At 45.2% G+C, this 22,730-nt stretch overlaps 1 protein-coding gene across 1 annotated transcript in view; it reads left to right on the top strand.

Moving 5' to 3' along the window:
- Positions 1-22,730, top strand: part of clvs2 (clavesin 2) — a 193,105-nt gene that overhangs the window by 17,081 nt on the left and 153,294 nt on the right. Inside the window, exon 2 of the mRNA XM_070884455.1 lies at positions 15,612-15,786. Coding sequence (XP_070740556.1) covers positions 15,612-15,786 — 175 coding nt within the window. The remainder of the gene's footprint in view (positions 1-15,611; positions 15,787-22,730) is intronic.

Below are 22,730 nucleotides of genomic sequence, written 5' to 3'. Positions count from 1 at the left end.
AACCTTTGCTGCACGCCCTCAATAGCAAGAACGTCCTTCCTCAGATTAGGAGACCAAAACTAAACACAATATTCCAGGTGAGGCCTCACCAAGGCCCTGTACAATTGCAGTAAGACCTCCCTGCTCCTATACTCAAATCCCGTAGCTATGAAGGCCAACATGCCATTTGCCTTCTTCACCGCCTGCTGTACCTGCATGCCAGCTTTCAATGACTGATGAACCATGACACCCAGGTCTTGTTGCACCTCCCCTTTTCCTAATCTTCCGCCATTCAGATAATATTCTGCCTTCGTGTTTTTGCCCTCAAAGTGGATAACCTCACACTTATCCACAATATACTGCACCTGCCATGCATTTGCCCACTCGCCTAACCTGTCCAAGTCACCCTGCAGCCTCTTAGCATCCTCCTCACAGCTCACACCACCACCCAGTTTAGTGTCATCTGCAAACTTGGAGATATTACACTCAAATCCTTCACCCAAACCATTGATGTATATTGTAAAGAGCTGGGACCCCAGCACTGAGCCCTGCAGCATTCCACTAGTCACTGCCTCCCATTCCGAAAAGGACCCGTTTATCCCGACTCTCTGCTTCCTGTCTGCCAACCAATTCTCTATCCACGCCAGTACATTAACCCCAATACCATGTGCTTTGATTTTGCACACCAATCTCTTATGTGGGACCTTGTCAAAGGCCTTTTGAAAGTCCAAATACACCACATCCACTGGTTCTCCCTTGTCCACTCTACTAGTTACAGCCTCAAAAAATTCCAGAAGATTTGTCAAGCATGATTTCCCTTTCATAAATCCATGCTGACTTGGACCAATCCTGTCACTGCTTTCCAAATGCACTGCTATTTCATCCTTAATAATTGATTCCAACATTTTCCCCACTACTGATGTCAGGCTAACCGATCTATAATTACCCGTTTTCTCTCTCCCTCCTTTTTTAAACAGTGGTGTTACATTAGCTACCCTCCAGTCCATTTGAACTGATCCAGAGTCGAAAGACTGTTGGAAAATGATCACCAATGCATCCACTATTTCTAGGGCCACTTCCTTAAGTGTTCTGGGATGCAGACAATCAGGCCCGGGGATTTATCGGCCATCAATTTCCCCAACACAATTTCCCGCCTAATTAGGATATCCTTCAATTCCTCCTTCTCACTAGACCCTCGGTCCCCTAGTACATCCGGAAGGTTATTTGTATCTTCCTTCATGAAGACAGAACTGAAGTATTTGTTCAATTGGTCTGCCATTTCTTTGTTCCCCATTATAAATTCATCTGAGTCCGATTGCAAGGGACCTACGTTTGTCTTCACTAATCTTTTTCTCTTCACATATCTATAGAAGCTTTTGTCAGTTTTTATGTTCCCGGCAAGCTTCCTCTCGTACTCTATTTTCCCCCTCCTAATTAACCCTTTGTCCTCCTCTGCTGAATTCTAAATTTCTCCCAGTCCTCTGGTTTGCTGCTTTTTTGGCCAATTTATATGCCTCTTCCTTGGATCTAACAGTATCCTTAATTTCCCTTGTTAGCCACGGTTGAGCCATCTTCCCTGTTTTATTTTTACTCCAAACAGGGATGTACATTTGTTGAAGTTCATCCATGTGATCGATAAATGTTTGCCATTGCCTATCCACCGTCAATCCTTTAAGTATCATTTGCCAGTCTTTTCTAGCCAATTCACACCTCATGCCATCGAAGTTAGCTTTCCTTAAGTTCAGGACACTAGTTTCTGATTTAACTGTGTCACTCTCCATCTTAATAAAGAATTCTACCATATTATGGTCACTCTTCCCCAAGGGGCCTCGCACAACAAGATTGCAAATTAGTCCCTTCTCATTACACATCACCCAGTCTAGGATGGCCAGCTCTCTAGTTGGTTTCTCGACATTGATCTCATTGAAAGACAGAGCAGGTTCAGCTCAATTTCCCAGCCCACCTCCCACAACGCTTTATTCCCATATCGCTCAAAAATCTGTCTATCTCTGCCTTAAGTACATTTCATGACCCAGTCTCCACAGCTCTCTGGGACAGAGAATTCCATGGGTTTACAACCCTCAGAGAAGAAATTCCTCTTCATCGCAGTTTTAAATGGGCCGCCCCCTATTCTAAGACTTTGGGGTAGAACCTCCACTTTTGTGGTTATCATCCAAAAATGGGCGATATTTCTGGTGTGGGCGTCAGATCGCCGGCTTCTCAGCTATTCTCAAAGCACCTAGTTTCCACTTTTGAAAATGGGCGTTATCTCAAACATTATAAAATGGATGGTAGCATAAAATTTTTTTGACGTTCTGCCGTAAAGTGTGGCCGTCTTTAGCAACGGCTTAGCAATGCTCGATTCACGCGATTCTGGAGGTCAAGGGTCAACATGACATGCGCTGAAGAGGAGACAGAGAGAGAGGGAGCTCAGAGGGACTGAAGGCGTGTCTGGGTGTGGTGTGGCTACTTTGGGAGGAAGGAGGGAGACTTTAGAGCTTCACAGCAAGTAGGCAAACAAAAAGTAGCTGTTACCAGCACATATTTGACTGAATTTGACCTATAATGGAGAGAAAGGAGGAGGCATCACAGCACGCTGTGGACAATGATGCTGGAGAGAGCAGTGAGGTGGGAGAGGAGCACATTGGAGGGTGCAAAAGAGCCAGGAGATTCTCGGACGAGGAAAATGCCTCCCTCCTGCAGGAGGTTGAGTTATGCGGGGATGATTTGACACAGGGAGGGCGTGGGAAGCCCACCCCAAAGGCATACAGAAGATATGGACTGAGATAGCAGAGGTGGTCTCGACGGCGACCAACGAGGTGCGTGAGGGCAACCAATGCCGCAAACGATGGAACGACCTTGTGGGATCCGCAACAGTAAGTATTACATTTATTTACATGTACTTATGTATTTATGTAATTTGATTTGTAACAGTCATGAGTGATTATTATCAGATGTGAGGTCTTTCACTTTCACCGGGAATGTTTTACTCAAACCCTGCAGTCATGGTGCACATCTTTAGGTAAACAATGATAATTATCCTAATAATCATGATTAGATTTGTCGGTTACGTGTTGTATCAGTCTGTGACAGTACCTAGCAATGATATCACACAATGATCTCATGCCATGACGTCCTGTCACCTTTTACAGAAGAAGCTATCGACGATGAGGTCCGTGCAGAGGGGGGGGGGGCCACCAGTTCCCAGCGACATCACTGAGACAGAGAAGCGTGTGCTCGCACTCGTGGGGAAGCACACCCGGACAGCTACGGACGCATCTGCAGATCCTGAAGTGATACCACGTTAGTAAAGCTTACACCATTGCGTGATGTAAAGTCAACTGATGCCACACCCACTCGTATCCAAACAATCATATATGATAGATGATTTCTAAAGTTGCCATAGGAATAATGATGGCCGAATGAAAATCATTGCAATGCAAATGTGTTGATGGTCATGAAATGTGATGTCTGCGATGATTTTGAGAGCGGTGGAGCTTTTGTCGTGCATATGCTGTGTGTAGCGCTGGACTCACCTTGTCACCCTAGCACCCCCTTCTCTAATAACCTCATTTGTGTTTTGCAGCTCAGGCAGCATGTCCCAAGGCAAGACCACAGAGGCCAGAAGGTGGGGGCGCAGGGCAGGAGTCGGCGGATGATCCTACATTTGGTGCTGAGGAGCTCCGATTCTCGCCCGTCAATCCACTGGGTCTGTTCTTCACCGATGAGAGCGCGGACTTCGAGGAACCTGCATTGCCACACTCCAGAAGCCATTCCACCCCAAGGCCATCTAGTGGTCCTCCGGTCATTCCCGCCTCCACTCTGGACCAAGCACCTCACCACAGGGTACCCCTTTTGTCCCCAGGACGGCGCCGACCCTGCGGAGGGTCCTTGGACATGGCAGGTCTGTTCCACGAGCGCCACATGACAGCGGAGAGATGGTACAGTTGTCCAGGAGGACTGTAGACATAGGTGACCAGCTCATCGAAGCATTGGGGAGCATATCCCGACAGCTGGCCACCACCTCCGGCACCATGACCAAGTACATATCGCAGATGGTGGAGTCCCTGGATGCGATAGCCAGGAACACTGCTGGCACAGGCCTCCCAGTGGTCCCTGAGCGCGGCACTCCACCCCTAGGTCCTGCACCACCACTGCGAATGACAGATGAAAGCAAGGACCAAGATCCTGCTTCTGCATCAGAGAATGTTGCCCCCTCGGCACCCACCCCACCCTCCCACCCCCCCCACTCCCGTACCCATCCAATAACTGCATCTGCCTTCATCCCCCCTGTGATATCTTCACAGAGCACAGCACACACAGCTCCTAACATGGCAGGCTGCTCTCTCGGAAGCCTCCGGAATCTGCCTGGTTCTGCTTATTATTAACTCTACACATGCAGTACACAATACGTCCACATCCACAGTGTGGAGCTACGAACATTACAAGCTTACAGACATTACACTTCTCCCTCCTTAATGAAGAAGTTATTACAACAACATCATACATAACTTTCATGTTTATACATAACACAGGATATAACTTATTTTTTTCCATATTTACAAATTTAACTTTACCACTTGTTTTCTGTTTCGAAGAGGATACCTTCGCTCTCGAACAGAACCTTCCAAACATGGTGTCGAATCTAAACTCATTCGAGGCTCATCCTGAGGAATGTTTTCCTCCACAGAATTTCCTTGATTTTCATTTGAACTCACTCTAACTTCTGGCTCTTTGTTTTCCTGACTCTGACTCAGAATTTCATTCTGATTCTCTCCTGGATTTGTTTCCAGTACATTGGATTTAGGATTTGCTACTGGTGTATCAAACCTATCTGATGAGTCAGAAATAATTGTATCATTCCCACCTTCAACTCCTTCCATGTCTGTAGGTAAAATATGATCAATATGAACAAACCTAACCTGTCCATTATCAAACATCTTTAACAAATATGTGCGAGGACCACATATCTTCACCATTCTTCCTGGTAACCACTTTAACTATTTATGGTGATGGTTCTTCATTCTCACCTTCTGGTTTAATTTCACACTTTTACTCTACCTCTATCATGATTCTCTTTCTGACTTAATTGTGTCTCTTCTACGGACTGTGCCAAATTTGGTTTTAACAGAGAATCTGGTTCGTGGCTGTCATTTGAGAAACAACTCTGCTGGTGTTCTACCAGTGGTTGTATGAGGAGTATTTCGATACGTAATCAAAAAATTAGCCAATTTGTGATCCAATGACAACTGTCGCTTCCTTGGATTTGGATCTAACATTTGTTTTATGAGGGCACGTTTTATAATTTGTACAGTGCGCTCTGCTGCATCATTCGAAGCAGGATGGTATGGTGGAACCTTGGTATGTTTCCCACCATTTTTGCTCATGAATTGTGCAAATTCTTCTGAACAAAATTGTGGTCCATTATCCGAAACAATTTCTTCAGGGAGGCCAAATGAAGAAAATAATTTTTGCAAAATATCCAATGTTTTACTTGTTGTTATTTTCCACATTGGAAACACCTCAACCCACTTCGAATGACTATCAATCACAATGAACGATTGTTGTCCTTCTAACTCAACAAAATCAATATGTAGCCTTTGCCACACCCTGGGAGACCATTTCCATGGCTGTAATGGTACTGGCGGTGGTTGCTTGCTTACCGATTGACATGTTGTATACTGACTCACGATGTACTCTATATCTTTATCAAGACCTGGCCACCATAAATAACTGCGTGCAAAACTCTTGGTCAAGCACATGCCCAGGTGCTAGTCATGGAGGTCTCCTAATAATTTGGATCTGAATTTATTTGGTATAACCACTCTCGTACCCCACATGATACAATCTTTGTCGACTGATAATTCATTCCTACGAATGATGAATGGATGTGTATCTTTGTCTGTTACCTGGTTTGGTAATCCATTTGCAATATACTCATACACCTTTGACATCACTGGGTCACGTTTGGTTGCTCCACCAATCTCTTCAGCTGTGACTGGCAGTTCATCAATGTATGAATAATAAAACACTTCTTCCATATTGGGTGTAACTTGTGATGGGGAAGGCAATCTAGGCATTGCATCAGCATTACTGTGATCAGCTGATCGTCTGTACTCAATATATATATATGCTGACAAAATCAAAGCCCATCTCTGCATTCGGGCTGCAGCTAATGTTGGAACTGGGGACTTTGGATGGAGGATTGCTGTTAGAGACTTATGGTCCGTAACGATGGTAAACTTATGACTATACAAGTATTTGTGAAACTTCTTGACCCAAAAAATTAATGCCAAAGCTTCCCTTTCAATTTGCGCATAATTACTCTCACTGGCACTGAGAGTGCGTGAAGCAAAAGCAATTGTTCTCTCCTCCCCACTACCTGATACATGAGAGATCACTGCCCCAACTCCATATGGAGAGGCATCACATGTGAGCTTAATCTCCTTAGATATGTCATAGTGAACTAACATGGTGCTCTCTACCAATTTGCTTTTACACTCCTTGAATGCTGTATCGCATTCTTTTGACCACTTCCAATGGACCTGTTTTTTCAAAAGTTCATTCAGTGTATGTAATACTGTAGCCAAATTTGGTAGGAACTTCCCATAATAGTTTTAAAGACCCAAGAATGAACGAAGTTCACTGACATTCCTGGGAGTGGGTGCATTTCTGATTGCATCCAGTTTTTCCTTGGTCAGATATAAACCATCTTTGTCGACTCTGAACCCTAAGTACTCCACTGAGTTTTTAAATAACTCACACTTCTGAGCAGACACTCGTACTCTGTGGTTCTCGAGTCGTTTGAGGACTTAATTCAATATGTTATTATGAATTTGCCTATTTGGTGCTGAAATTAGTATGTCATCCAAATAACATACTAGCCCTTCAATACCTTGCAAAATCTGGTTCATCACCCCTTGGAATATGGCAGGGGCGGAAGACACTCCAAACGGTAGCCTATTAAATTGATATAGGCCTAGATAAGTATTAAGAGTCAAACATGACTTGGACTCCTCATCTAGTTCAATCTGTAAGTAGGCATTCGTAAGATCGAGTTTTGAGAAGATCTGATCACCTGTCAGTGTTGTGAACAAATCTTCTATATTCGGCAATGTATTGGGGACATTACCCTCTAGAACCTGGTTTACGGTTACTTTATAATCTTACCTTACCATCGGACTTAGGTACAACAACAATGGGTGTAGCCCAGTTACATTGACCTATCTTACAAATAATGTTCTCAGTCTCTAGTCTTTTGAGTTCTTGCTCAACTTTCTCCTTGAGTGCATATGGTACGGAATATGACTTGTAGTAAACAGATCTAGCATCCTTCTGTACACTGACACTCGCCTTGAAGCCTTGGATCGGACTGCCCGTTTCGCAGAACACCTTTGGATACTTCTTGATAACATCATCTGTTGATAGAAACATAGAAACTTAGAAAATAGATGCAGGAGTTCATGGCTGAACATGCAACTTCATAACCCCATTCCTGCTTTCTCGCCAAACCCCTTGATCCCCCTAGTAGTAAGGACTACATCTAACTCCTTTTTGAATATATTTAATGAATTGGCCTCAACAACTTTCTGTGGTAGAGAATTACACAGGTTCACCACTCTCTGGGTGAAGAAGTTTCTCCTCATCTCGGTCCTAAATGGCTTACCCCTTATCCTTAGGCTGTGACCCCTGGTTCTGGACTTCCCCAACGTTGGGAACATTCTTCCTGCATCTAACCTGTCTAAATCCGTCAGAATTTTAAACGTTTCTATGAGATCCTCTCTCATTCTTCTGAACTCCAGTGAATACAAGCCCAGTTGATCCAGTCTTTCAAGATATGTTAGTCCCGCCATCCCGGGAATCAGTCTGGTAAACCTTCGCTGCACTCCCTCAATAGCAAGAATGTCCTTCCTCAAGTTAGGAGACCAAAACTGTACACAATACTCCAGGTGTGGCCTCACCAAGACCCTGTACAACTGCAGTAACACCTCCCTGCCCCTGTACTCAAATCCCCTTGCTATGAAGGCCAACATGCCATTTGCTTTCTTAACCGCCTGCTGTACTTGCATGCCAACCTTCAATGACTGATGTACCATGACACCCAGGTCTCGTTGCACCTCCCCTTTTCCTAATCTGTCACCATTCAGATAATAGTCTGTGTCTCTGTTTTTTACCACCAAAGTGGACAACCTCACATTTATCCACATTATACTTCATCTGCCATGCATTTGCCCACTCACCTAACCTATCCAAGTCACTCTGCGGCCTCATAGCATCCTCCTCGCAGCTCACACTGCCACCCAACTTAGTGTCATCTGCAAATTTGGAGATACTACATTTAATCCCTTCGTCTAAATCATTGATGTACAATGTAAACAGCTGGGGCCCCAGCACAGAACCTTGCGGTACCCCACTAGTCACTGCCTGCCATTCTGAAAAGTACCCATTTACTCCTACTCTTTGCTTCCTGTCTGACAACCAGTTCTCAATCCATGTCAGCACACTACCCCCAATCCCTTGTGCTTTAACTTTGCACAATAATCTCTTGTGTGGGACCTTGTCGAAAGCCTTCTGAAAGTCCAAATACACCACATCAACTGGTTCTCCCTTGTCCACTCTACTGGAAACATCCTCAAAAAATTCCAGAAGATTTGTCAAGCATGATTTCCCTTTCACAAATCCATGCTGACTTGGACCTATCATGTCACCTCTTTCCAAATGCCCTGCGATGACATCCTTAATAATTGATTCCATCATTTTACCCACGACCGATGTCAGGCTGATCGGTCCATAATTCCCTGTTTTCTCTCTCCCTCCTTTTTTAAAAAGTGGGGTTACATTAGCTAGCCTCCACTCCATAGGAACTGATCCAGACTCTATGGAATGTTGGAAAATGACTGTCAATGCATCCACTATTTCGAAGGCCACCTCCTTGAGTACTCTGGGATGCAGTCCATCAGGCCCTGGGGATTTATTGGCCTTCAATCCCATCAATTTCCCCAACACAATTTCGCGACTAATAAGGATTTCCCTCAGTTCCTCCTTACTAGACCCTCTGACCCCTTTTATATCCGGAAGGTTGTTTGTGTCCTCCTTAGTGAATACCAAACCAAAGTACTTGTTCAATTGGTCTGCCATTTCTTTGTTCCCCATTATGACTTCCCCTGTTTCTGACTTCAGGGGACCTACATTTATCTTTACTAACCTTTTTCTCTTTACATATCTGTAGAAGCTTTTGCAGTCCGTCTTAATGTTCTCTGCAAGCTTCCTCTCGTACTCTGTTTTCCCTGCCCTAATCAAACCCTTTGTCCTCCTCTGCTGAGTTCTAAATTTCTCCCAGTCCCCAGCTTCGCTGCTATTTCTGGCCAATTTGTATGCTACTTCCTTGGGTTTAATACTATCCCTGATTTCCCTTGATAGCCACGGTTGAGCCACCTTCCTTTTTTTATTTTTACGCCAGACAAGGATGTACAATTGTTGTAGTTCATCCATGCGGTCTCTAAATGTCTGCTATTGCCCATCCACTGTCAACCCCTTAAGTATCATTCGCCAATCTATCTGAGCCAATTCACGCCTCATACCTTCAAAGTTACCCTTCTTTAAGTTCTGGACCATGGCCTCTGAATTAACTGTTTCATTCTCCATCCTAATGTAGAATTCCACCATATTATGGTCACTCTTCCCCAAGGGGCCTCGCACAACGAGATTGCTAATTAATCCTCTCTCATTACACAACACCCAGTCTAAGATGGCCTCCCCCCTAGTTGGTTCCTCGACATATTAGTCTAGAAAACCATCCCTTATGCACTCCAGGAAATCCTTCTCCACCGTATTGGTTCCAGTTTGGTTATTCCAATCTATATGCATATTAAAGTCACCCATGATAACTGCTGCACCTTTATTGGACGCACCCCTAATTTCCTGTTTGCTGTCCCCCCCAACATCACTACTACTGTTTGGAGGTCTGTTCACAACTCCCACAAAATCTCGCTTCCACACAGAAAATCTTACTCCAATCCAGCTTCAGTAGCTCAACCAATTTCTTCCTAGTAAGGCAGACTTGTCTCCTTTCACGACTATTAGTGGAAAGTTCTGAAATTGGTCTTTATATTTCACCGGCATGGTGATATGACCTACCACAGGAATTTTCTCTCCCGAGTAGCCTCGCAGCTCAATCTTGGATTTCTCCAGTTGGAAATCACGCAATTTGTCGAGGTACAGTGACTCCGGTACTACACTCACGGATGCACCCGTGTCAATTTTCATTGGTATCTTGAATCCCGCAACATCTATGTGGATTTTGATGCTTTCCAAATCGCTGTCCGTTAACCTTGTGCTCCTGATGACGTGTAACTCTAATATCTCCTTGTCCTGTTGTTGTTCTTCCATGCTATGTAGTCTCTTGGGATTTCTACTCATAGCTTTGAACGCTGGACTCATAGCTTTTAAAGCTGGTTTACTCTTCAGTTGGCATGCCTTCGCAAGATGCTCAGCCTTTCTGCAGAAGAAACACTCTGCCTTCACATATGGACAACTTTGAGCAATGTGTTGTCCCAGGCACCTATAGCACGACTTCGACGAATTTCCAGTTTCTGAGCCTTTGGGCCCCCACCATCTTTTACTTTGAACCTGCAGGTGATTTACCTCGGTTGACTGACGACTGTAATTATTATTTAATTTTCAGGAATATTGTTCGGCCCATCGACCTCGCTGTCTGACAAGCAATCTCAAAAGTCAAGTCATCCGTCATCAATAACTTCCTTCTGATCGCATCAATTTTCACCCCACAAACAAAACGATCCCGTAATGCTCGGTTTTGAAAATTTCCAAAATTACAGTGCATCGATAGCTTTTTTAATGCTACGATGTAATCATTGATACGTTCATCAGCCTTTTGATTCTGAATCCCAAAACGATAGCTTTCAGCAATTTCTAACGGTTTGGGGTTATAGTGCTGCTCCAGCTTCGTTAAAATCTCTTTAAGCATTGTGTCCTTTGGGTCGTCAGGCACAACCAGATTTACAAGGGTTTCGTACAATGCCAGACCCACCTCCAATAAGAAGATCGCTTTCTTATGTTCCAACACAACCCGGTTCTGGACGGCATTGTCTGGAACTTCGATTATGTTATTTGCAATGAAATACATTTCTAGCTGATCCACATATGCTTTAAAACGTTCCCAGTTGTGTCTATATTCCCCCAAATGTCCGATTACACCTGCCTTTTTAATCTCTAGCTGTTCACACCTTGTGCTGTATTTTACCTTGGATTTTTTAGCTTTTTTCCAAAGGAAGAAACTTCCAAAGCCTCTCTGTCGGCTGGCTAAATCCTTCCCCAACAAAATTTAAGCTTTAAATCATCCAAAAAATCCCATCTCATCGCCAGATGTGATATCTTCACAGAGCACAGCACACACAGCTCCTAACATGACAGGCAGCTCTCTCGGAAGCCTCCGTAATCTGCCTGGTTCTGTTTATTATTAACTCTGCACATGCAGTACACAATATGTCCACCTCCACAGTGTGGCGCTACTAACATTACAAGCTTACAGACATTGCACCCCCCAATGAGGAGCTCCTCAGCCAGGCGCCGTGGAGCGAGGAGGGGAAGGGGTAGAGGTGGGGAAAAGAAGGGGAGGGGAGAAGGAAAGTGAGCTGCATGTCTGCAGGTGATGGCTGTGTTATATCTCCATTTGGGTGTATGCAATTTGTTGCAATGTACGGGAGCTGGGAACCACGCTGCTGCTTTGCATTTGTATTCTGTGTTGCTGGACATGTTGAACATGTGATTTATGTCAATGGTGGAAAAAATGGCGTCTGGGCGGGGGTTGAGTGTTATTGCCTGAGATGCTTATGATTTCAGACCAATGTTGGTGTAACATTTTTATTATTGAACATAACCTTGTTGCGCATTGTCTCAGATAGCTGCACCGTTACACACGAATGATTGCTTAACATGAAAGGGTTAAATACAACTTAACATCAATCAACATAAACTTTAACTGGCACCAAGGTGATGGACACCATTGATGTCTGAGCTGCACACACACAGCAGTGTGTCAGCTTTGTTGCTCACATCAATGCTCTTTCAGGTAAATCGTTCAGATATCAGCTCTTCACGTAAGAGTGGGATTTTAAAAATGCCAGACACACCGCTGGCATTCATTCAGAACAGTTCCACTTTTGTGGGCGTTTTTTGGGCGAGCGATATTGTGGTCGATATGTGTGCGAGGTGGTGAAATTGACGATGGGCGATCTGCTGGGCGTTAATTTCGGTAAATATGCTCTTCACGACAAAAAAAAGTGGGTGGGCCGTATTATTGAACCTTGGCATTAAATCAGTGCGGAAATTAACGCTGGGCGATATTATGGAAGTTGATTTCGGCCATTCTGCTGATTCCGCCCGAAAAAAGTTGGCAGGCGGTAATATTTTTTCCTGGTGTTAAACACATGGGGAACATAACGCTCGGCGATAAGTTTCCTAAACATGGGCATCAGTTTCTATTTTGTGGCTAAATGGGCGATATGCGGCATTATACGTCATTTCAGTGGTAAAATGAGCGTTAAGTGGGCGTTAAGCATGCAAAAAAAGTGCAGGTTCTAGCCCTATGTTCTCCAGTTTTAATTTCCCCGAATAATGGAAATATCCTCTCTGCATCCATCTTGTCGAGTCCCCTCAGTATCTTTTTTGTTTTGATACGATCACCTCTCATTCTTCTGAACTCCAATGAGTATAGGCCCAACCTACTCAACCTATCTTCATAAGTCAACCCCCTTTTCTCCGGAATCAACTTGGTGAACTTTCTCTGAACTGCCTCCAATGCAAGTATATCTTTCCTTATATATGGAGACCAAAACTGTGCGCAATACTCTAGGTGTAGTCTCACCAATACCCTGTACCGTTGTAGCAGGACTTCCCTGCTTTTATACTCTATCCCCCTTGCAATAAAGGTCAACATTCCATTTGCCTTCCTGATTACTTGCTGTACCTGCATACCAGCATTTTGTGTTTCATGCACAAGGACCCCCAGGTCTCTCTGTACTGCAGCACTTTGCAATTTTTCTCCATTTCAATTATAATTTACTTTTCTTTTTTTTCTGACAACATTGTCCACGACACACCAGCTAAGGCTTAAGAAGTGATTTATAAAGTTCTAGCTTGATAAATTTGCTTTTATATTCTGTTCCTCTATTTAAAAACTCAGATAACCCATATGCTTTTTTAACCATATTATCAACTTATCCTGCCACGTTTAAGAATTTGTGTATATGGACTCCAAGGTCTCTCTGCTCATCTACACTTTTTATAGCCCCGTTAGTGCCTCCAGGAGGAGGAAAGTTTTCACCCGGCAGAGGGGGGTACTGCCACCTCCCGGGAAATTGCCTGGGAGTTTGCGGAGGCGCAGTTGGAGGACAAATTGCTGGAATACTGTGACACCCTGCAAGCCCATTTCCACACTGATAAATGTAGCCACGATGGCATGCCATGAGCCTCGCATGGCAGCAACCTGAGCCTGCATGAGAGCTCTCTGAGCTTGCAAGACAGAAGTCTGATCTTCCACTGCAGCACTCAGACGTTGATTGGCTTTTGCTTACGCATGTTTGACCTGATACTGTGAGACTTGATGGGGTCCAGAGTCAATATTGAGGACTCCCAGGCAATTCGCCCAGTAATTTTCTTTGGGCTGCGTGGCCCCTTTAACGGGCTATGCAGCCCATTCAAAATTCCACGCATGTGCATTTTTTTCAATTTACAAGCCAGCTCACCGGCCGCACATGTGCGGCTGCACAGCCACGCAGCTTAAAGGGAACATTTCTCCCAGGGCCACTCCACCCTGATTGCATACCACCTCTGATGGGCTTGTCTTGCTGATGGGACAAGACTTACCCAGGAATGTTAATGGAGGAGTCTGGGACGTTGATAGGTATGATTCTGCGAGTATAACTGTCAGACTTTTGCTTGACTCGTCTGTGGTACAGCTCTCCCAACTATGGCACAAGTCCCCAGATGGTAGTGAGGAGGACTTGCAGGGTCGACTGGACTGGGTGTGCCTTGTCGTATACAAATCTGATGCCTAGGTCGAAGCTGAGTGGTCCATCTGGTTTTATTCTTATTATACTTCTTTGTAGCTGTTTGATACAACTGAGTGGCTTGCTAGGCTACTGATACGAGCTATTGATACTAGTTAGTGATACTAGTTATTGATACCAGCTTTTTATTCAAGATTTTACTTAACTGTTTTTTTAAAAACACAAATTCACAATCTGCCATGGTAGGATTTAAATTCAGGTGATTATCAGTCCAGACCTATGGATTTCTAGTCCAATAACATAACTACTACACTACCGTACATCTTTACATTTAAGTTGTTGTTAGCTAAATAAACCAATTGACACACAATGGCTTTAGTTAGTATTTTTTTCTATTTTAGCTGAACTGTTATAATAATCGCTAATACAAAAGCAAAATACAGAAAATGCTGGAAATCTCAGCAGGTCAGGCAGCATCTGTGGAGAGAAACAGAGTTAATGTTTCAGGTCTGTGACTCTTTGTCAGAACTGGAAAAGTTCAAGGTGTAACAGATTGTTAAGGAAGTGCAGAGGTAGTGAAAGGGGGAGGGGAGGAAAGAACAAAAGGGAAGGTCTGTGATAGGATGGAAGGGAGAAGAGATTTAAGAGACAAAAGGGATGATGGGCACAAATGAGATGGTAATAGCACAAGTTAAGAACCAAAAGATGGGTCTCGATGGGGTGTGAATGGCGGAATCATCACCAGCTGCCATGGGAAAGAGAAAAAAAAGGGAGGATTGTTAAAAAAAGGGAGGGGAGGGAAAAAAAATATGGGCCGAGGTTATGGTCTGAAATTGTTGAACTTGATGTTGAGTCCAGAGGCTGTAAAGTGCCTAATCGAAAGATAAGGTGCAGTTCTTCGAGGTTGCGTTGAGCTTCATTGGAGAGGGCCAAGGATGGAGAGGTCAGAGTGGGAGTGGAGCGGAGAATTAAAGCGACAGGCGACCGGAAGCTCAGGGTCACGGTTACGCATTGAAAGGTGTTCTGCAAAGCGGTCACCCAGTCTGTGTTTGGTCTCCCCAATGTAGAGGAGACCACATCGTGAGCAGTGAATACAGTATACTAAATTGAAAGAAGTACAAGTAAATCGCTGTTTCACCTGGAAGGAGTGTTTGGGGCTGCGGACAATGGGAAGAGAGGAGGTAAAAGGGCAGGTGTTGCATCTTCTACGCTTGCACAGGAAGGTGCCGTGGGAAGGCGAGGAAGTGCTGAGAGTGATTGCGGAATGGACCAGGGTGTCACGGAGGGAGCGGTCCCTTCAGAATGCTGAGAGGGGAGTGGAGGGGAAGATGTGATTGGTGGTGGGATCATGCTGGAGGTGGTGGAAATGGCAGAGGATGATCTGGTGAACATGGAAGCTGGTGAGGTGAAAGGTGAGGACAAGGGGAACCCTGTCGTGGTTCTGGAAGGGAGAGGAAGGGTAATTGCTAAAGTTGGTGATGCTTAGCCTCAAACATTAGAGTTAATCAAATCGTTACAACTCTTTGATGATCACCAGCTTGAAACCTTTGCTGCTGATTGCTAAAAAGCCCTGATTGTTCATGACCGTGTCTCTGTTTTTAGGTACACGTTAATAGATATTTTGCGTGCCATACTGCTATCATTGGAAGCAATGATCGAAGACCCAGAACTTCAAGTGAATGGATTTATTTTGATCATAGACTGGAGCAACTTCACTTTCAAGCAAGCCTCTAAATTAACCCCGAGTATGCTGCGACTGGCTATTGAAGGACTGCAGGTACACATGTTTTCTGTTTGTAATTAGTTTTATTCATAACACAACTACAACAACAACAACTTGTATGTATATGCAAAACATCCCCAAGGCACTTCACAGGAGTGTTATAAGACAAAAAAATAAATTTGACACCGAGCTAGATAAGAAGAAATTACAGCAGATGACTAAAATCTTATTCAAAGAGGTAGGTTTTAAAGAACAGCTTCAAGAAGGAAAGAGAAGTGGAGAGGTTTAGAGAGGTAGAGAGGTTCCAGACCTTGGGGCCCAGGCAGCTGAAGGCACAGCCGATGGTTGAGCAGTTATAATCAGGGATGCTCAAGAGGGCAGAATTTGAGGAGCGCAGATATCATGGGGGGTTGTGAGGCTGAAGGAGATTACAGAGATAGGGAGGGGCGAGGTCATGGAGGGATTTATAAACAAGGATGAGAATTTTCAAATTGAGGCTTTGCTTAACCGGGAGCCAATGTAGGCCAGCGAGCACAGGGGTGATGGGTAAGCGGGACTTGGTGCAAGTTAGGATATGGGCTGCCAAGTTTTGGATGACCTCAAGTTTCCCTATGGTAGAATGTGGCAGGCCAGTCAGGATTGTGTTGGAATAGTCAAGTCTAGAGGTAATAAAGGCATGAATGAGGGTTATGGAGGTGGAAATAGGCGGTTTTAGTTATGCCGCGAATATGTGGCCGGAAGTTCACACCGTGGTTGCGAACAGTCTGGTTCAGCCTCAGACAGATGCTCGGAAGAGGGATGCAGTCGATGGAGAGATAATGGAGTTTGTGACAGGGAGCAAAGACAGTGGGCTGGAAATTCGGATGTGTAGCGCCTCTGTTAGCACCCCAGAGGGGCGGTAATGCGTGTCGAATTGCTTACTGCCCTGTGGTGCACCTTGCAGTGCCCCACTGGGAAATTTGGTGCCGGTTTTGTGGCAGCACCAAATGCGACTGCCTCGGTTGGTACTTTCATTCAGATCATGACGTCAATTGTCGTGCAATGTCCCACTAACGCCCCTGTCACAAAATTAGGTGCATTCGCGGTTCCAAGGTCCGTTGGTGCTACCTGCAACCTATTTAAAGGGAGGGATGAGTATCATAAATCAGAAGCCACATTGAGCGCAACGTTTCCGCACAGCACGCTGCGTGAACCTCTGAGTTTAAATCGGAAGAATGATCTGCCATTACAGAGTCCTTACAGCTTGAGTGAAATAATGTAATGGGTGCATTACTAGTTCGCCAGCATCACCTACTCCATGCTCTGGTTAGGTGGCATGAAGATACAATGGCGGTTGGCCATGCAGGGCCACGAATGGAGAGCGGACATCTGGGCAGGAGGCCTTGTCCCCCATGAGTTTGCATGCAGCAATGCTCATACGATGCTGAGAATTACGTGAGTAGCACGTGTAGCGAGTTGGTCTTACCGCAGGAGAAGGGTCCACAGCCATATAGGGAATGGAAGACCAGCAGGAAGAGCAGTGCAAGGAAGGTAGTGCAGGGGTCCCCTGCGGTCATCCCCCTGCAAAACAGATACACCGCTTTGAGTACTGTTGAGGGGGTGACTCATCAGGGGAGGGCAGCAGCAGCCAAGTTCATGGCACCGTGGCTGGCTCTGCTGCACAGGAGGGCAGGAAAAAGAGTGGGAGAGCGATAGTGATAGGGGATTCAATGGTAAGGGGAATAGATAGGCGTTTCTGCGGCCGCAACCGAGACTTTATGATGGTATGTTGCCTCCCTGGTGCAAGGATCAAGGATGTCTTGGAGCAGGTGCAGGACATTCTGAAAAGGGAGGGTGGATAGCCAGTTGTCGTGGTGCACATTGGTACCAATGATATAGGTAAAAAAAGGGATGAGGTCCTACGAGACGAATTTAAGGAGCTAGGAGCTAAATTAAAACGTAGGACCTCAAAAGTAGTAATCTCGGGATTGCTACCAGTGCCACAAGCTAGTCAGAGTAGGAATCGCAGGATAGCTCAGATGAATACGTGCCTTGAGCAGTGGTGCAGCAGGGAGGGATTCAAATTACTGGGGCATTGGAACCGGTTCTGGGGGAGGTGGGACCAGTACAAACTGGACGGTCTGCACCTGGGCAGGACCGGAACCAATGTCCTAGGGGGAGTGTTTGCTAGTGCTGTTGGGGAGGAGTTAAACTAATATGGCAGGGAGACAGAGGGAAACAAAATGGAGACAAAAGCAAAAGACAGAAAGGAGATGAGGAAAAGTGGAGGGCAGAGAAACCCAAGGCAAAAAACAAAAAGGGCCACTGTACAGCAAAATTCTAAAGGGTCAATGTGTAATAAAAAGGCAAGCATGAAAGCTCGGTGCCTCAATGCAAGAAATATTCGGAACCCAGGTGAGGGCTCTGAGCTAGTTAGAGTGGGTGAGAGCTCAGATGAACAGGCCCCCAAGAAAGAATGCAAAAGGCAGGAGGCAACAGAGCAGAGTAGCACTGGGGTAAGTGTAAACCACAAGGTGAGAGGAAGGGACAATATGTATGAATATAAAGGGGCTGCAGGAGGGGTCAAAACTAAAAATCATGGTTTAAAAGCTAGTATTAAAACACTCTACCTAAACGCACGCAGCATTCGAAATAAAGTAAATGAGTTGACGGCACAAATCATTAAAATGGGTATGATTTGGTGGCCATTACAGAAACTTGGTTGCAGGGGGGCCAAGACTGTGAATTAAACATACAGGGGTATCTGACAATTCGGAAAGATAGACAAAAAGGGAAAGGAGGTGGGATAGCTCTGTTAATAAAGGATGATATCAGGGCAGTTGTGAGAGACAATATTGGCTCTAATGAACAAAATGTTGAATCACTGTGGGTGGAGATTAGAGATAGTAAGGGGAAAAAGTCAGTTTATAGCCCCCCAAATAATAACTTCATCGTGGGGCAGGCAATAATCAAGAGAATAATGGAGGCATGTGAAAAAGGAATGGTAGTAATCATGGGGGATTTTAACCTACATATCGATTGGTCAAATCAAATCGCACGGGGTAGCCTTGAGGAGGAATTCATAGAATGCATACAGAATTGTTTCTTAGAACAGTATGTTACAGAACCTACAAGGGAGCAAGCTATCTTAGATCTGGTCCTGTGTAATGAGACAGGAATAATAAACGATCTCCTAGTAAAAGATCCTCTCGGAATGAGTGATCACAGTATGGTTGAATTTGTAATACAGATTGAGGGTGAGGAAGTAGTGTCTCAAACGAGTGTACTATGCTTAAACAAAGGGGACTACAGTGGGATGAGGGCAGAGTTGGCTAAAGTAGACTGGAAACACAGACTAAACGGTGGCACAATTGAACAACAGTGGATGACTTTTAAGGAGCTCTTTCATAGTGCTCAACAAAAATATATTCCAGTGAAAGAGAAGGGCGGTAAGAAAAGGGATAACCAGCCGTGGATAACCAAGGAAATAAAGGAGAGTATCAAATTAAAAACCAATGCGTATAAGGTGGCCAAGGTTAGTGGGAAACTAGAAGATTGGGAAAATTTTTAACGACAGCAAAGAATGACTAAGAAAGCAATAAAAAAAGGAAAGATAGATTACGAAAGTAAACTTGCGCAAAACATAAAAACAGATAGTAAAAGCTTTTACCGATATATAAAATGGAAAAGAGTGACTAAAGTAAATGTTGGTCCCTTAGAAGATGAGAAGGGGGATTTAATAATGGGAAATATGGAAATGGCTGAGACCTTAAACAATTATTTTGCTTCGGTCTTCATGTGGAAGACACAAAAACCATGCCAAAAATTGCTGGTTACAGGAATGTGGGAAGGGAGGACCTTGAGATAATCACTATCACTTGGGGGGTAGTGCTGGATCGGCTAATGGGACTCAGGGTAGACAAGTCCCCTGGTCCGGATGAAATGCATCCCAGGGTATTAAAAGAGATGGCAGAAGTTATAGCAGATGCATTCGTTATAATCTACCAAAATTCTCTGGACTCTGGGGAGGTACCAGCGGATTGGAAAGCAGCTAATGTAACACCTCTGTTTCAAAAGGGGGCAGACAAAAGGCAGGTAACTATAGGCCGGTTAGTTTAACATCTGTAGTGGGGAAAATGCTTGAAGCTATCATTAAGGAAGAAATAGTGGGACATCTAGATAGGAATAGTGCAATCAAGCAGACGCAACATGGATTCATGAAGGGGAAATCATGTTTAACTAATTTACTGGAATTCTTTGAGGATATAACGAGCATGGTGGATAGAGGTGTACCGATGGATGTAGTGTATTTAGATTTTCAAAAGGCATTTGATAAGGTGCCACACAAAAGGTTACTGCAGAAGATAAGGGTACGCGGAGTCAGAGGAAATGTATTAGCATGGATCGAGTATTGGCTGGCTAATAGAAAGCAGAAAGTTGGGATAAATGAGTCCTTTTCGGGTTGGAAATCGGTGGTTAGTGGTGTGCCACAGGGATCGGTGCTGGGACCACAACTGTTTACAATATACATAGATGACCTGGACGAGGGGACAGAGTGCAGTGTAACTAAATTTGCAGATGACGCAAAGATTAGTGGGAAAGCGGGTTGTGTAGAGGACACAGAGAGGCTGCAAAGAGATTTAGATAGGTTGGCTAAGCGAATGGGCTAAGGTTTGGCAGATGGAATACAATGTCAGAAAATGTGAGGTCATCCACCTTGGAAAAGAAAACAGTAAAAGGGAATATTATTTGAATGGGGAGAAATTACAACATGCTGCGGTACAGAGGGACCTGGGGGTCCTTGTGCATGAATCCCAAAAAGTTAGTTTGCAGGTGCAGCAGGTAATCAGGAAGGCGAGAGGGATGGAGTACAAAAGCAGGGAGGTCCTGCTGCAACTGTACAGGGTATTGGTGAGGCCGCACCTGGAGTACTGCGTGCAGTTTTGGTCACCTTACTTAAGGAAGGATATACTAGCTTTGGAGGGGGTACACTGACGATTCACTAGGCTGCTTCCGGAGATGAGGGGGTTACCTTATGATGATAGATTGAGTAGACTGGGTCTTTACTCGTTGGAGTTCAGAAGGATGAGGGGTGATCTTATAGAAACATTTAAAATAATGAAAGGGATAGACAAGATAGAGGCAGAGAGGTAGTTTCCACTGGTCGGGGAGACTAGAACTAGGGGGCACAGCCTCAAAATATGGGGGAGCCAATTTAAAACCGAGTTGAGAAGGAATTTCTTCTCCCAGAGGGTTGTGAATCTGTGGAATTCTCTGCCCAAGGAAGCAGGAAGCAGTTGAGGCTAGTTCATTGAATGTATTCAAATCACAGATAGATAGATTTTTACTCAATAAGGGAATTAAGGGTTACGGGGAGCGGGCGGGTAAGTGGAGCTGAGTCCACGGCCAGATCAGCCATGATCTTATTGAATGGCGGAGCAGGCTCGAGGGGCTAGATGGCCTACTCTTGTTCCTAATTCTTATGTTCTTATACCTCCATCTCTGTGAGGAGCAGTGTCTGAGCGGGAAACACTTCCGAGAGGAAGTGCTGGGAGAGATATGCCCTCTCCTACAGGCAAACCTGCAGCCTCACATCGGGTGGAGGAGAACGAGGAACTGGAGGCTGGCGAAGCCTTGAATGGCCAGCCACACCAGGAGGAGCACCATCTGCGGCAGAGCCAGCCTGGCAAAGCTGTCGGTGCAAGAGCCGCACATCAATGGCTCATAATGCATCAGGTCTCTTGAATGGAGGAAGCTGAGGGTTGCAGTGAATATTGACCGTGTTATGTGCCACCATAATGGCACAAATCCTCTAAAGTCCATAACCAGACACAAGACACCAATGCAAAATGGTCAAAGTAAAATTTTTATTGATGCCACCAATATAGTCACCTCAAACACCACAACCAAACCCCCCCTCAGCAAGTAACAAAAGAAAACACAACATCCGTTAAAAGAGCAACAAACACAATGAATTAAAACAATGCATGAACAAAGGCTGCTTCCATTAGTCATCCCACAGTAGCATCCATGTGGCATATTAGGCACACACACTCACAACAATAGGTTTGGTCAAACAATGCAATGACATATTTAGAGCCATTATTTACACGATGAGGGCACCTGTCCATGGTGGGCAAAGTCCTCACGCAGACTTCCGGTCATATTTGCCACTCCTAACCTTAATCCCCTCCCACTCCTAGTGCTCCTCCTCAATGTTGCCTCAGTACCTACAGCAAGGCTGCTTGAGGGCTGCTGTGTGTGTGGGGAAGACAGGACAGATGGCCTAGCAGGGCGCCCTGGACTAGCTTTGGGGCCTGGAAGGCATGGCTGTGGACTGCACCTCCTCAGCACCTGTGGAAACCGTCTGTGATGGCTCGGGTGTAGACCACGGCAGGTGCAAAGGCGGAGTGGCAGTGCTGGGAGCCGGAATGCTGTCATCTTGAGCAACGACAGCACCTTTCATTTCCAGCGGCCCACAGGGTGAAATGTCAGCATTTAGAGCAAGATGTATGAGCACACATTACTGGCCAGCTTCGGCACCGTCAGTTCCCTATTGGACTATGGGGAACACAGAGATGATGGGAGCAATCAGTGTGTGCATGGCATCACTCTGCGACTGACTCACAGCACACTGAGCCTGAAACGCAGCAGCCTGCGAGTTCATGCCAGCAATCACTGACGGCATCATTTCATGAAGTCCTTGCGTGGCTTGGGCCTGTGATGTGATAGCTGCTCCCATGTCAACCATGGCATGTGCCATCCCCTTTGGGACTCCACTATCGCTTGTTGGGCCCATCTCCCTCTGTAAGCGGGCAAGGATGGGCTCGTTGGACTCCTAGAGGCACGGGCAATATTTGAGGCGGCCTCCCCCACACTCAAAAGCTCTGTGGGGCCTTCTCCAATGCACCCATGAACTTGTAGTGCATTTGCATGATCTCCCTGGACATAGCTTCTAAGTCCAGGTCCACATCTGCCTTTCTCTCAGCAGTACTCCTGGGCTGACTCACCCTCTGGGG

This window comes from Pristiophorus japonicus, chromosome 7 (genome assembly GCF_044704955.1).
Source record: "Pristiophorus japonicus isolate sPriJap1 chromosome 7, sPriJap1.hap1, whole genome shotgun sequence".
NCBI lineage: Eukaryota > Metazoa > Chordata > Chondrichthyes > Pristiophoridae > Pristiophorus > Pristiophorus japonicus.
This window is presented reverse-complemented; position numbering and strand designations above follow the sequence as displayed.